This window comes from Idiotropiscis lumnitzeri, chromosome 4 (assembly GCF_059441095.1).
Source record: "Idiotropiscis lumnitzeri isolate Australia: NSW breed Sydney's pygmy pipehorse chromosome 4, RoL_Ilum_1.0, whole genome shotgun sequence".
In the NCBI taxonomy this organism is placed as follows: domain Eukaryota; kingdom Metazoa; phylum Chordata; class Actinopteri; order Syngnathiformes; family Syngnathidae; genus Idiotropiscis; species Idiotropiscis lumnitzeri.
In genome coordinates, this window is record NC_142394.1 from 24,764,715 (window position 1) to 24,779,137 (window position 14,423).

A 14,423-nucleotide genomic window follows, 5' to 3' on the forward strand; every position below is an offset into this window, starting at 1 on the left:
TGAATACACTCCAGAGGAGCATGGCGCATGATGCTAAAAGCCAACACGTCTGACTGCGTTTATGAGTTCGGTCACGGAGCGAAATAAACTCGTATGTCAAGGTGTCGGTGAACGAGTCGTTCCACATGTTTGTTTATGGGGAAAGACTTTAGGAGAAGTCAATGAAAAAAAAAAAATAATGAGCCTATGTCATCTCTTTAGTGGTGGTGCTTCTATGTCTATGCAGTTAAAAAAAAAAAAAAAAAAACATTTTACAAGCTCAGCTCACACACACCACTGAAAGACGCAATTGTACTCGTGGGTCTGCAGCGGGAAGCAACACGCTCACTATTGCCTAACCGCTTCCGTTCAGTCAAGCTGAGGATGCTCTTAAAATACATTGACTATTTTGAAAGTACAAAAGCCGCCGAACTGGTTGACAGTGTCAAAACAAAAAGGCCGCTTCATCCAAAGCAATTAAATGCAACATTCACGCTCCGTGGGAATTATGTTGATAAGGAAACTAGTCAAGTCAAATTTATTTATAGTCCATTTAACTCATTCACTACCAGCCAAGTAAAAAAAAAAAGGATCTTTGACGTCTTTAGCATTTAGTATTTTATGTATGTGACAAATAAAGATGCTTGTTTTTCTTCAGACAAATGCTCAGTGCCACCCCTACACCCTGTTGAACAGCAGATTAAAAAGGCTTCACAGTTGTGTGAATTTGCTAAAAGTTCTATTGCTCCAAAAGAAGGGCCGAGAGCACGTTGAGGTCGGTCTCTGTCGGGTTGCTCTGCAGAACCAGCATCACCATGTTGTCCTGACCCGGAAACACCTGACAAAGACGTTCTCTCAGGCTGGCTGTGGCCTCCACCGTTCTGCCGGCGGAAGCCGTCTCAAGTCCTTGCTGATGTCTCACCACCTGGCTCCCTTCAAGTGCTCCAATCGGAGTGCCACCCGGTGTTTGGTGAGGAAAGTTGTGGCCTGGAATTTGTGTGCACAGAGGATCGACGGAAGGGGACTGTGTGGCCTCACCAGCCGGGTCGGGTGTCCTGGTCGGGAAATTATAGTGAAAAAAAAGGCTTATTTATTTTAGAATAATGTGACTTGCGTTCGTCCTACCTGCTCTCCGAACGGAGGAAGTCGTCCAAATGAGGGCCGCCTCTTCCCATAGGGTCATCTGGAACCATGAAATGATCACCAACAAACGTGTACTGAAGCAGTCTGCGGAGGGACACGACTGTTTTAGCCTATTTTTGCATCTTTTGTTCATCGAGACAGAGGAAATTGGAAAATGTCAAATTTAACACCAAGTACCAACTAAAACAAAAGCTAATTCTCAAAGTTCTAGCATCATGACCAGCATTAAAACACGTTTTACCATTATTAATTTCAAACATTTTAATGGCTTGACAGCACTAGAAAATAGATATATTTATTAGCGTTGTCAGCCATTGCAGCATGATTTATTTCCAGATTGACTTAACCTTTGATTTAAATCAACAATGCCGATTTAGAATGGAGAGTAATGCAAAACAATACAAACTCAAAACAAATACCAATACACAGAAAACAAACTGTACAGAGTGATAGAAAACATTATTTTGTGAAATGCGCTATATAAATAAAGCTTTATTGTATTGCATTATATTGCAGCCTAGCAAAAGCTTCAAAACAGGCTAAAAATTTGAGGAGCAATTATGTACAGTATCTCTCACCATTTTTTCAACAGGATGACTCATCCTGACTGATGAGCTGAGTTTTATTAATTGTTGCACAGTACTTCCACTTGTTTGGGGCAGAAAATTGATAGTGACAAAAAGGAGTTTGGGCTTTGGGAACGAAGCGGTTAATAAAATCGCTGGGACAGAAGAGTGTGTGGGTGGTGGCATGCATGGTGAACAGAGACCAAATTATACCAATTGTACTTCAATAAATATACAAAACCAAACCATTCTGAAAGATTAAATATGTGAAAAAGTTAAGGAAGTGTACTGCATTATAGGCAGCACCACTAGGGGGAGCCCGCATATCACCACACTTGATGTATTGGGTTGAAGTAGTAACTCTGATGAGGGAGTCTTTGATTCAGTGGCCAGTATTTCCAGGACCATCTCGTCTCACGCACATTTTAGTTTCATTTGGACTACTTTACCTCTTTTTGATGATGTCCCTCCACGCGGCCGACTCATCCAAAAGGTCCCTCAGATTGTCGTTGGTCACAATCACGCCATCTGTCTTTTCTGCAAGTTGCAGCATCAGTCTGCAACAATCAGATGATACAATTTAGGAAAGCAGGAAAGCGTGCAGGTTTTTCCCGCAGGCTGACCAAAGACGATACATTGTTCCCACTACTACCTGTCGTCGTACGAGCTGATCCTCAAGCCCAGGACCTCCCTGGAGGGTGTGAAGGAAAGCAGGCCCAGCTTCTGCAGCTCACCTAGATAGTGCTGCTCTGTGGATGTCAAAAACAAAATCGGTGCCGTTTAGGTGAGGCTCGAAGGAAAAGTCATGAGGGCCAAACAGAGACTACGTCAGTCATCGAAGGGAACTTGGGTGGACACCTCTGATGCGGGGGTCGCTCTTCTGTCGCCACTGGGGCAGCAGGGCGCTGATGTGCCGATGACCTCGCTCCCAAAAATGCTGAACAGCCAAAGCAATGCCTCGACATGAGAAAAAGTGGCCCAGGCCGTGCCTGTCGAGTGGGAGTGAAAAAAGAAAACTTTCAATGTGCACTAACGGAAGTTAATCATGAATTTGCAAATTTAAAGCCTGGGAACGTAACAGTTGGGGATAATAAGCTATATTCGGGCAGCGTTTTTTTTTTTTAATCCACATGTTAAACGGGATGAATTTTTTGTTTTGTTTAGTTTCACAGTAAAGTTTGAGTGAGAAAAAAAGGCCTCTTTTGGAAGATTTGTTCACTATCTGACACATTGCGGCTTGTTGTGCGCCGAAATTAGTTCATGGCCACCATACAGAGCTCATATCTCAAATTTCTGCTCGCGAGTCAAAGACAAAAAAAAATAAAAAAATCGGCCGAATGATGACTCATGTCTCGAAACTCACTTGTATCTGAAGGTGCCACAGTAGTTCCAAAATTCCCTCCCCTTTACCTCCTCTTACTTCATGGCCACGTTGCTCGCGTCAATGACGATGGTCCTCAGCTTGGGGTTGCCCGGTTGGTCCGTTAGCCGGAGTTCAAAGGGTGTCTGCAGACCCTCCAGGAAGCGCTGCTTGCCCGTCACCACCACCGAGGGAACACTGGGCGGATTGTTGGGAGAACGCTGAGCTTGAAGCGCTCCTTTCGAGCGGCTCGGACTTTGAGATTTCGGGCGCGGGACGCGAGTGAAAGATGTGGGATACATCGGCCCCGGAGGCCCTTTGGCAGGATCGGGACGTGGAGGCGGCAAGACTTCATTCAAATCCGTATTTACATCAGGTTCTGCTGCTTCTGAATCATTTGCTCTTCTCTCATGAGCCTGCGTCAATCCGATTTTCGGACTCTCCTTCTCCAACACTTCAATTCCAGCGCTGGTCTTCTGCAGCTCCAAGAGCAGCAGGTGGCCGGATCCATCTGGCAACATGTTGCAAACCTCGGCCACCTTGTGCTCCATGTAGCCGCAGCTCACAGCAGCTTTCTTCAGCACTCCTAACACAAAGTCATCCTCCTCTTTGGATTGTGCGCTCCCCACACCGCCGACCTGAGGTCCGCTGACTTTACTGGGCACAGCTCCAGCTCCACCCACTGTCTCGTCATCCATCTCACAAGGCGGGTTCCTCTCGCTCTGGCGTTCCCCGTCACTCGCGTCCTGCTCTTGCTGAACCAAGTCCAATATCTGAGAGGCCTCTTTGGGTCCCGTTCGGCCTAGAACGCGTTGAACCACCTCCTCTGTATACCCCATGGCTGTGAAGAATTTCAACAAAAGCCTGAACTCCTTGTTTGCCACCGACAGCTTCCGCACCTCGTCCTCATCCTGGCCGGTCGATGTTGCCACCTGCTCCACTTCTCTCACCTCCGTTTTCTTTTCGGCATCGGCACCGGGCACACCCGAAGTCATCCCAGGCAGGCTACGTTCATCCAATCCCACTTCCGCTTGGACTAGTTGCATGTTCGGCACAAGTCCCGACTCTTTCACCAGGTTCAGCAGGGCATCCTTCACAGATCTCGGCAACACGAGGAGATCCAGGATGTGGCGGTCCTCCAATTTCTCCACCAGAGCTTTGAAGGCCCGGCGAGAATCACACAACTCACTCGAACCTCGTTCTTCAGCGTCGGAGGAGCCAGCCTGCACCCCCTTATATCTCTCCAAAAGGTCAGCGATGAGGGAATAGGCTCGCACCACCGGCTCAGTTAGACCAGATATGAGCAGCGAGCCTGGCGAGCTCACCTGGTTTGAGGTGAAGCAACAAAAAGATCATCAATAGTGTAGGAGCCTGAACAGAATGGAGGTAAACAAGAACGTAAATGACTCTGAGGTCAGTTCGTATGCGAGACTTACCACAATGTGCGCTGAAGTGCTCTTGATCATGCAGTCCATGAAGAACCCTTTGGCACCGCAGAAGATGCAATTGAGGACGGCGGGATAGGACATCTCCCTCTGTTCCTCCTGGCCCACAAGTCCTTTGACAAACATCTAAAAGACACACACACACACACACAAGCTCAAAGTCAGCACCGCCGTCCACTTGGGCAGAGGCATGGGGGTGTTCGAACCTTTGCCGCTTTCACGTCATCGTCTGACCCTCGCAGTCGCAGCCACATCTGCCCGCTGGTGCCGTGCGGCTCATTTGCGGTCCCGATGGATAACGACACCCGGAATATCCGCTCCACAGTGTCCTGCTGGGAGCTCAGAGGTTCCCGCAGGGCCTCAGGGCACACAAACTCATCCCCCATCTTGCCTTGTCCGTCCATCAACGGCGCCAGCATACTGGGGAACATCCAAATCCTGTAGACAGAGTACGTTTCATTGGGTTTAAGTATCTGAAAATCTAACCCTAAACCTCAGAAGGTCAACTCTAGCGTGTAAACGCAAATTCCTGTTTGTCCGAATAAAGCTGACCCATTGGAGTTCTCCGTTGACCTTTGCAGTAGAGATGGTTGCGCACATTCAAAAGAAGCAAAAAGAAAAAGTAATTAATAATGTTTGCCAGCACTTAAGAAAAAGATTGTTTCGTCCAAGTTTTTTTTGTTACGTTAATGTTCTAATTTACCGCTAATTTATATTATACTAAATGGAAAGCTCTTTGTTACAGCTCTATCTGTTGTGAAATACGCTATATAAATAAAGTTGTATTGTATAGTATTGTAATGTAATGTGCCTAACCTTTATTTCATGTCGATTTGACGTTAATGCTGGTTAAACATCATAAATTAGGCACCATTTACTCAGTACTTCAGTATTTTTTTCAATGAACACTTACTCAATTCTATCCCATTTTTATCACATTAATCTTAAACTGCAATTTTTGACAACCACGTGCTACAGAAAATGGCAGCGAGGATAACGGGTTTATTCTCTTCAAGATAAAAAAAAAAGTTTCGTTTCACAAATATTCAACTTCTTCCTCTTCATATATCGGAGACCATTTTTTACTTTCCGATACGAGCTGACGATGTAACAACAGTGGAAATGAGTTCTTGTCACTTCCATGTAACATCGAAAGCCGCACGGGAAGTAACTTGGCTCCGAAAAACAGAAGAACGGGAATGTCAATAAAAGCTGTATGTTTTTCCTACCTTTTGTTTTCGCCCTGGTTTCCGAGTGGCTCCGACAAGCAGGCTTCTACAATCACATTACAACACGACAAAGCACAAGGTCCGCCGAACCAAGAAATAGCAACAAGGCACAGACGAAAGTTTTTTTTTTTTTTTTTTTGGCAGCGACGAAAGTGAAAGTAGCCGCGGAGAAGAAAACAAAACAGCAGCGTACGACGTAGCTGTGACACGCTAATAAATACGACAAAAACTCAACCCTAATAAAACTCAAACGTACACACAAAACAAACAAAGCGATCCTCTCCAGCTGATCTAAATAGCTCTTGAATGGTTTCAGTTACCCAACAAGGCGTTGAGGGGAATTCCGTTGACGTCGCTAACCGACATTTTTTTTTAACAATTAAAGGTTTGAGACCAGGGCGGTGTTTAGGGAGGGGTGAAAAGGGGCCTGGCCCCCCTCCAGTTCTTGAAAAATAGCTTCAATTTTGACAGTTTTTCCACTTTTATCACTTCCTGCCTATGTCCAGTGCACGAGCAAACAGCTAATTATAGTGCTCATTCAACCCAACAGCCTGACCTGATTCTACATGTTGAATCATATGAAAAACGTACCCCAGACGCCCCAGCTCAGACTTTACGACGTTGCACGCTACACCCAATAGACAGCGTGTACTGACTTTTACGACGACCGTGTCGACAGCTAAAGAATAAAAATGCGTCTTCAAACTCGTTTCAAAAGTGGACAGAGAGTAGGCTTGCCTAACATTCAACGGGAGGTCATTCCATTTGAGTTAAGGTTAGGGTTGCGGGTAGGGTTGGGGTTTAGGGTAAGGATTAGGGTTTAGGGTTGGGGTTTAGGGTAGGGTTTAGGGTTTAGGGTTGGGGTTAGGGTTTACGGTTAGGGTTTGAGTTAAGGTTAGGGTTAGGGTTGCGGTTGATGTTGGGGGTTACGGTTTAGGTTTAGGGGTTCGGGTTCAGGGTTTAGGGGTAAGGGTTTAGGGTTAGAGTTAAGGTGAGGGTGAGGGTTAGGGTTGGGGTTTACGGTTTAGGGTTCAGGGTTTAGGGTTGGGGTTAGGGTTTAGGGTTAGAGTTGGGGTTTACGGTTTAGGGTTCAGGGTTTAGGGTTGGGGTTAGGGTTTAGGGTTAGAGTTGGGGGTTACGGTTTAGGCTTAGGGGTTAGGGTTCAGGGTTCAGGGTTTAGGGTTTAGGGTTGGGGTTAAGGTTAGGGTTGGGGTTAGGTTTAAGGTTAGGATTAGGGTTAAGGGTTAGGGTTAGGGTTAGGATCAGGGGTTAGGCTTTAGGATACGGGTTTATTAGTTAGGGTTTAGAGTTAGGGTTTAAGGTTAAGTCTTGTCTTGTCTAAGTATTAGCACCATTCTCTAGTATGTGACTTCTGCTTTCACTTGTCGCGACATACCAGCAGAGTACTGAGCTTGAGGTTTTGGAAGAAAAACAGCACCACTGTACAACTGGTGAGAGTGAATTAAGAGCTCATCTAAATAAGTATTTGTTCCAGTAAATGATAGCAGCATGCAAGCATTCCCTACACGAATCGAGTGTAGAAAATGGTCTCATTGTGTTTCACATTTGGATGAGAGTCCAGTCAGCTCCACCAAGGGCAAAAAGAAAAAAAAATCTGGAAAACAAGCAAGGCTCTTGTTGCATCTAAAACACCATCGACGTGATTCGTCATGTTCTGACATAACAGCAACATTTTGGGTTATTATTTTCATTTTGACGCCTGTTCTCTTATACACCCAAGCCCTGAAAATTTCTATTTTAGGGAAAGCCTAAAAATAAAGAAAAATGTCCAAAAGTGTCAAATGTATACCGAGCTGTGAAGTGTCCTTGGCTTTTATTTAGCGTTATCCTTTATTTGGCAATGAATTGTCGCATTGCTTAGCGGCCACAGACACGTGCTAACACAGGTCTCCGCTGAGACGAACAGCTTATGTCGGTCCAGAGTGAACCCAGCAGGCTTCTGGCACCGGAGCCCTCCCTTTGCCGCTGATCCTCCATCTGCCACCGGATGCTCTGCGAAGCGTCACCGTGCGGACAACAAAAAAACTCACATGCTTCCATGCTTCCTTGTTCATACAAGTTAACAACAGTTACACTTGATTAAAATCTTTGAATGAGAGTCTAACTTCGCTCGGGACACATCAGTTAGAAAGCAAAGTCATCTGTCTGGCTTGGGAATTTAGAATTCATACACGTGTAAGGCGAGGTGATTTTGACCAGGTAAACTTTATCGGCCTGATGCTTTTCACCAGTTAGCATTAGAACAAAGAGTACATTCACTGCGTGATGCAATATTGAAAGTGAGCGAGATGGCACAACATCAATAATCCAGTCGAGCTAGCTATTTGGAATGCGCCAGCAAGCTAGCTTAACAGAAATTTTCGCTAGTAGCTTGAGCTAGATGACAAAGTCAAGACAGGCTGATTAGAAAGCTAGCAAAAGAAACACAAATTGACACGTCAATTCATGCATCTGAGAAAATACAGAGCAACACGGTGCAAGTAAGCACAAATATTAAGTTACAATCATGTGTTAGCCATAAAACACCAAAGGAGAGGGAAAATATCATCAGGGTGATGTTTAAAGTCTTTCCCTGGTTAACATGATTCAAGGCCAGCTGAAGCCTCAGTCTCTCCACAAACCTTACAAGGGGAAGACCAGAAAGCCGGAGAAAGTGGAGTACTTCCACCCTCCCATCAGGTTGCCCCTCTCAAGTTTAAGATACGCCTTGTCACCCCTTTCCATCATGACCAGGCCGGCATTCGTGGCAGCTTCCCTGGTTACATCCTGGTCGCCCGCAAAGGCTGAGATCACAGGCCATCCATTGAGAACCAAACTCACCTTGAAGAAATCGGGCGGGAGGAAGAAAAAGTCAACTTAGTGCGGGTCGGCGAGAATGTACAAAGATGGAAGAACGTACCTGTATTGTCTGTCTATTGTAAACTTTGACCACATGGAAGCTGAAACTGTAGACTCCCTTTCGCGGCGCCACAAAGAGACTCCTGGCGGGATCAAAATGGCTCCCAACGTTCACCAAGATCTGCGAATGAAGAAGAAACCTGTTGATTCCTCCTCGGCTCCACTCTCCACCGCAACAAAGTCCAACCCACCTGGTCGAAGTAAATGGTCATGGTGTGGTTGCTCATCTCCGAGGGTTCGTGGTTGGTGTTGCGGATGGCCGAGAACGCCACCCTGCCCGTTCCTGACCTCACCGACATCCCCAAAGCGTTTCCGGATGGCTCGGCGGAGGGGGTGGAGTCGCACACGACCAGACATTTGCCCTCCAACACGATCGGCTCCGTGTCATTCTGGCAGCGGACCCCCGGAGGTGCCCAGCGGGTGGCCAGAAGCAGTCCGGCAAAGAAGGCAAGGCGGGGCAAAGGAGGCTGGAACTGCGGCATTCTAAAGGTGAAGTGGAACTTGGCGGGATCTTCACAGATGTTGATGGTGCTCTGCTACTTGGTCACATGACATGATGAGGATCTTCAAAGAACAGTTCTCCCAAGATTGGGTGGAGCTCTCATAACCGCAGACAAGAAGCCCTTATTTGGGCACGCAGGTGGAGAGCGGTCTTTGGTGAGGGAGGCGCACACGCCTGCAAAATTTGAATTGGAAATAATTTGCAGCTGAGTTGGTCTAATCCTATTGACTATATTTCCCGGTCAGAAACAGAAGAAACCTTAATATGTAAACATCTAAGTTATGGAATAATTGTGGACACCTTTCTTTTCATGAAAAACTGAAAAACATCCGATGCAGGAATAACGAAGAGGAAAACTTACCTTTGCATGTGCATCCAGACAAGTTGTCCGCTCCAGCTTTGCCGCTGCTCCTTCTTCCCAGCCAAATTTCTCTCCTCTCCATGTTGGCCCCCACCGGCCTCATCCCCCGCCCCACTCCCACCTGCTTCCCTTCCTGCCTTCTCAGCCTCTATTGGCTAACAAGGCAGCATCGCACTCCAAGCAAAATGATCCATTCTGGCTTACGATAGTGGAGATTTTCTCCTCCAGGCTGTGCATGAAGTCATCCAAACAAACACTATTTTAGTTCATCGAGCAATATGGCATCTGTTGTTGTCACCCACACAGCGTGATCTACCACACACACCCTTTCGTTCATTTTTGCTTTTCATGTCCATGCTATTTAATCCATCTTGTTGTCATTTTCTCATTTTTATCCAGTTAAAGGCGACTGGAACCTTTTGCTTTGGTCTGCAACAGCACCGTAATTGATTACGTGATTACATGTAATAAAATGGGGCCTTAAAACAAGACAAAAGTGCTATAAATAAAATCTTCACATAGTCTTTCAATAGCTCACTGTAAAAAAAAAAATGGCAGCATATCATATTTGTGGAAATGTGGACGCTGTCCCTGCCATCACATTCCCTTAAAGGGATGCCAGATTTGACTCTGAGTGCGCCTGATCCAATCTCTGACCATCCGTCCATCCACATCCCAATCCCAGGGTCTCGCGAGGCCTGTCCCATTTTAGACACCTATCTATCTATCTATCTATCTATCTATCTATCTATCTATCTATCTATCTATCTATCTATCTATCTATCTATCTAGCGAGCTAGCTAGCTAGCTAGCTAGCTAGCTAGCTAACTATCTAAACACAAACTACATACAGTACATAATACATACTCCAAACAGATGACCGTGTGGGATTTGTAAGAGCACATCCACACACAAGCTTGAAAAAAAAAAAGTCTGACTGTCAAGTTCCTGAAAATGTCACATGATTGCTAAGTGGAACCATGTGACAAGAGGAAACAATGCTCGGTGTTATGCAGAGCAACAGCATTCCGCTCTGTCTTAGTGCTCAGGTGAGTCACAGGTCAAACGCCTGAACCGTTGAACCCTGATCGGGCGTGACTCTTCCAAGCGTCGCGCCGCCGAGGACAGACGTATGCACAAGATCATCGCAGTAAGTGTAAACGGACGGCTGTTGCACTTTGACTACTTTGCATTTTATTGTGTTTTCTTGCTGTTCAATTTTAATGTTGTCAGCACTCCTTTTAAATGAGTTTTACCAGCTAGCTAAACAAGGAAATATTGAAAGGTGGTTGGTGAAAAAAAATTAAAACCTTTAACTTTTATTTTTTTTTTGTTTTCTAACTACAGTATATTGTGATCATGGCACACTTAGAACAGAAATGTAAGCCGAGTGGTGACGAGTCCAAATACAATGAGAATGAGCTTTGTGAGAGTAGAAAAACGTACCTCCAACAATTGATTCATATAATTGTTTTGTCCCCTACGCGACGCAAAAGTCGTGCAGGCGTGTCAAGGGAATAAGAGCACGCATAATTACACAAGGTGGAGTCTACATTTCAAAAAGTGTACTAACGACTTTCCAATACAAATGATTTGTCTTGCTTGTGTCACAGTAATGGCCTCCCCGAGCGGCAACCCGGCTCAAAAGCAGTTGGAGTGTCCCCTGTGCGAGCAGGTGCTGAACGACCCCGTGACCACGCCCTGCGGACACAACTTCTGCCAGGCCTGCCTCCAACGCCGGTGGGGCGACAGCGAGGCTTGCTGCTGTCCCGCCTGCGACAAAGCCTTCGCCAACCGGCCCGAAATAAGCGTCAATGCCGCTTTTAAAGGGCTGGCCGACACATTCAAGAGGATGACGCTGGGCCCGTCCTCCTCGCCTCCGCCGCAAGAAGGCGAGGTGGCGTGCGACGTGTGCGCCGCCGCCTCCCTGCGGGTGCGCGCCATCAAATCCTGCCTGGTGTGCCTCACCTCGTACTGCCACACTCACCTGGAGGCCCACCGCAGCGTGGCCACCTTGATGATGCACAGGTTGATGGCGCCGGCCGCCGACCTACGGGAGCGTCTATGCGGGCAGCACGACCAGCTCCTGGAGATGTTCTGTCGGGACGAGGAGCAGTGCGTTTGCCGCTTCTGCACCGAGAGCCAGCACAAAGGCCACAACGTCGTTCACATTGATGAGGAGAGCAAGGAGAGGAAGGTAACGCCATTCTTTTGTTACCATGACAATATTTCAACACTAATATGTACACATTATATACCAAAATCCTTGAATGAAGTCAGACTTTTAATTGTCCTCAATTGATTGCTCAGGGTTTGACTTATCAGGACAAGACAAACCTTGTCTTGGGGACGTTCCTTTTTCTGTTCCCACTGCAAAAAAGCAGTTCAGTTTGTTGGGGGGTGGGTGGGGATCTTAAGCAGAATTCTGACCTCACAAATTTGGTGGACTGTCTTTTATTGTCTCTATCCATTTGTAATCGTTCTAACCGGCTGACACAGAGTGTCTCCTCACCGGTGTGGTCGTTCTGTTACAGTTTTTTCAAGTCACAATTTCCACGGCTTTGTATGCAGTTTATGCAAGACTAAACAATAAACCAAATTTTCATCCCTTGATTAAACTAGAATCTAACAGACCGCTGAACCTGTTTTAGATCCAAATGGAGACAATGCAGGCCAACTTTGAGCAAAAGATCCAGGAGCGACAGAATAAAGAGGAGGAGATCCAAAATACTCTAAAACTCAGCAAGGTGCATCCTAATCTCTGACGAAAAATTTTCCTGACTTGGCTGTCAGTGAGGTGGCATCAACCTATCCTCCTTAACCAGATCAGTGCGGAAAATGAGAGGGCAAGGAACAAGCACCTCTTCGCCCGCCTGATAGATTTGGCCGAGGAAACACAAGTGGCGGTCGACGGCGAGGTTGAGCAGAGTCAGAAGGTGTCCGAGCAAAGGGCCAACGGGCTGGTGGACGAACTGCGGCGGGAGATTGTCGAGCTCCAGTCAAGGAAGGCGGAGTTGGCCAAGTTGATGGACACGGACGACCATCTGCACCTCCTCCAGGTGTGCTTGAGATGTTAAGATTTTGTCGCCAGTCACACGAAACGTGTCCTCTGACCTCTCTGTGTTTATGTGGGACAGAGATTTCCCTCGCTGATGTCTCCTCCCCCGACTAGAGAGTGGGCGGAGATCAAGGTACACACTGAGCACTGTGTGGGGACCTCCAGAAGGGCACTGTCCAAAATGGTCGCCGCCCTCAAGAGTGAACTGGAGTGCCTGAAGACGGACGGTGAGTTGCTCCTTTCGGTTATTCAAACATCTCAAGAGCCAAGCTCGTGATCATCGTCTTCTTCATGCCCTCAGAAATGAAGAGTATGCAGAAGTACGCAGGTAACGTCTTCAATATAGCTCTCCTCTTGGTCCGCAACTTTTAAGACTAACAGAGCTTCTTGTTCCAACAGTGGACGTGGAGCTGGACCCGGACACCGCCCATCCCAACATTTGTCTATCGGACAACGGCAAGCGGGCGGGCCGCGCCGAGCTGCTGCGAGTTGTGCCCGACAACCCGCAGCGCTTCGACCCGGTCATCTGTGTTTTGGCCAAGAGGGGCTACGTGTCCGGCAGGTTCTATTTCCAGGTCACTATCTCTGCTGAAACATGGAAACACCAGTGCGGCCACACTTTTCTTTCTCTTTATGAATTCTTTCTCTCCTACAGGTAGAAGTGGGGACAAAGACTTTTTGGGACGTGGGCGTGGTCAAAGAATCAGTAAACAGGAAGGGCCTGATCACCTCCAAGCCTGAGAACGGCTTCTGGACGATGCGTCTGAGGGGCGGGGACGAGTACCGTGCTCTGGACTCGCCGTCGGTGCTTCTGACCTTCGACGTGAAGCCACAGACTGTCGGCGTGTTCACCGATTACGAGGAGGGGACAGTATCATTCTTCGACGTGGATGCAAAGTCTCACATCTACACATTCAGTGGGTGTGTGTTCTCTGAGAGAATTTTCCCATTTTTTAGCCCTGGAGTTTGTGATGAGGGGAGGAACTCTGCGCTTCTGATCATCGCGTCTGTAAACGAGCTAACACAGGCTCCTTCTCCACAAACTGATGTGACTCTTAAAAGTGATGCATTACCTTCGTCACAACAGTAACAAACATGTCAGTCTTTGAATGTGTGTGCTTTTTTTTTTAAACTCGTTCTCTTTCTAAATATAAATACTTGAAGAACTGGGTGGCACTCTTTTTAAATATAAATACTTGTGGCAAAAAGACTATGACCTTGAAAAGAAATACAGAGAACCCAGCACAGTAAATAAATACACAGTACATTTCTTTGGTTTCCATTCAATAAAAATGTGTTAAATGATTTTGAGATGACTTTTATTTTATTTTTTTGTATAAATTAATATTTTTTTTTGTATAAAGCAAATGACATTAAATTGTCAATACTTACCACCGCTGTTGAATCCTTCAAAGAAACTAGTGAGATTCTAAGACACGTCACAATTTTCAAAACTGATTGTACACCTACCATTTTGCAAACCCTTTATCATAAGAAAATAAAGTTATTTGAAGTGCTTGTAATAAAGAACACTCTTCGACAGTGGCGTGAAATTCATTCGCTTTGTAGAGCAGTTAATGGGGCATTCGACTGTACAATGGCTATAGGTCTAATTGTGAATCAGGGTGGGTTGCGTTGAAATAACTAAGGAATGTATGCTAAAAAAAATTAGCCCTTAGTTACACTCAAAAGTCGATTGGCCAGTACACTTCAAACTTGGTCTAGAAATTTAATGGCATAAGAAACGTTCCCTGACCGGGAATCGAACCCGGGCCGCGGCGGTGAGAGCGCCGAATCCTAACCACTAGACCACCAGGGAGATGAGCAGTATGGACGACTATTTTATTTTTAAATTAAATAT

At 46.3% G+C, this 14,423-nt stretch overlaps 3 protein-coding genes and 1 non-coding gene across 4 annotated transcripts; 1 reads left to right on the forward strand and 3 right to left on the reverse strand.

The window, feature by feature from the left end:
* Window positions 1-582: 582 nt before the first annotated feature.
* Window positions 583-6,407, reverse strand: khnyn (KH and NYN domain containing). The gene is made up of 9 exons (XM_088292713.1): window positions 5,723-6,407; window positions 4,700-4,931; window positions 4,485-4,619; window positions 3,109-4,373; window positions 2,547-2,677; window positions 2,341-2,437; window positions 2,138-2,245; window positions 1,105-1,206; window positions 583-1,034 (listed from the first exon to the last, which is right to left on the reverse strand). The coding sequence occupies exons 2-9, from the start codon at window positions 4,922-4,924 to the stop codon at window positions 719-721; spliced, it is 2,379 nt and encodes a 792-aa protein (XP_088148839.1). The 5' UTR covers window positions 4,925-4,931; window positions 5,723-6,407; the 3' UTR covers window positions 583-718.
* A 1,522-nt stretch (window positions 6,408-7,929) lies between these two features.
* Window positions 7,930-9,621, reverse strand: LOC148338706 (cerebellin-1). The gene is made up of 4 exons (XM_088293683.1): window positions 9,505-9,621; window positions 8,833-9,317; window positions 8,643-8,762; window positions 7,930-8,563 (listed from the first exon to the last, which is right to left on the reverse strand). Exons 2-4 carry the CDS (start codon window positions 9,121-9,123, stop codon window positions 8,366-8,368), a joined length of 609 nt encoding a protein of 202 aa, XP_088149809.1. The 5' UTR covers window positions 9,124-9,317; window positions 9,505-9,621; the 3' UTR covers window positions 7,930-8,365.
* Window positions 9,622-10,527: 906 nt separating this feature from the next.
* LOC148338707 (E3 ubiquitin-protein ligase TRIM39-like) lies at window positions 10,528-13,956 on the forward strand. The gene is made up of 8 exons (XM_088294120.1): window positions 10,528-10,654; window positions 11,118-11,701; window positions 12,156-12,251; window positions 12,330-12,563; window positions 12,642-12,789; window positions 12,864-12,890; window positions 12,962-13,137; window positions 13,218-13,956. The coding sequence occupies exons 2-8, from the start codon at window positions 11,120-11,122 to the stop codon at window positions 13,650-13,652; spliced, it is 1,698 nt and encodes a 565-aa protein (XP_088150246.1). The 5' UTR covers window positions 10,528-10,654; window positions 11,118-11,119; the 3' UTR covers window positions 13,653-13,956.
* A 353-nt stretch (window positions 13,957-14,309) lies between these two features.
* trnae-cuc (transfer RNA glutamic acid (anticodon CUC)) lies at window positions 14,310-14,381 on the reverse strand. Its single transcript has one exon. It is a non-coding gene; the product is annotated as a tRNA-Glu (tRNA).
* Between the last annotated feature and the right edge of the window lie 42 nt (window positions 14,382-14,423).

Excerpts from the sequence above, each read along its gene's own strand:
- khnyn (XM_088292713.1), bottom strand. The coding sequence starts at position 4,924 with ATGTTCCCCAGTATGCTGGCGCCGTTGATGGACGGACAAGGCAAGATG. Across the intron at positions 4,620-4,699 it reads ATGACGTGAAAGCGGCAAAG|ATGTTTGTCAAAGGACTTGT; the intron begins GTTCGAACACCC and ends TGTGTCTTTTAG. Across the intron at positions 2,438-2,546 it reads GAGCGACCCCCGCATCAGAG|AGCAGCACTATCTAGGTGAG; the intron begins GTGTCCACCCAA and ends TGACATCCACAG.
- LOC148338707 (XM_088294120.1), top strand. The coding sequence starts at position 11,120 with ATGGCCTCCCCGAGCGGCAACCCGGCTCAAAAGCAGTTGGAGTGTCCC. Across the intron at positions 12,891-12,961 it reads GAGTATGCAGAAGTACGCAG|TGGACGTGGAGCTGGACCCG; the intron begins GTAACGTCTTCA and ends TTGTTCCAACAG. Across the intron at positions 13,138-13,217 it reads CCGGCAGGTTCTATTTCCAG|GTAGAAGTGGGGACAAAGAC; the intron begins GTCACTATCTCT and ends TCTCTCCTACAG.
- LOC148338706 (XM_088293683.1), bottom strand. The coding sequence starts at position 9,123 with ATGCCGCAGTTCCAGCCTCCTTTGCCCCGCCTTGCCTTCTTTGCCGGA. Across the intron at positions 8,763-8,832 it reads TGACCATTTACTTCGACCAG|ATCTTGGTGAACGTTGGGAG; the intron begins GTGGGTTGGACT and ends CTTCATTCGCAG. Across the intron at positions 8,564-8,642 it reads ACAATAGACAGACAATACAG|GTGAGTTTGGTTCTCAATGG; the intron begins GTACGTTCTTCC and ends GATTTCTTCAAG.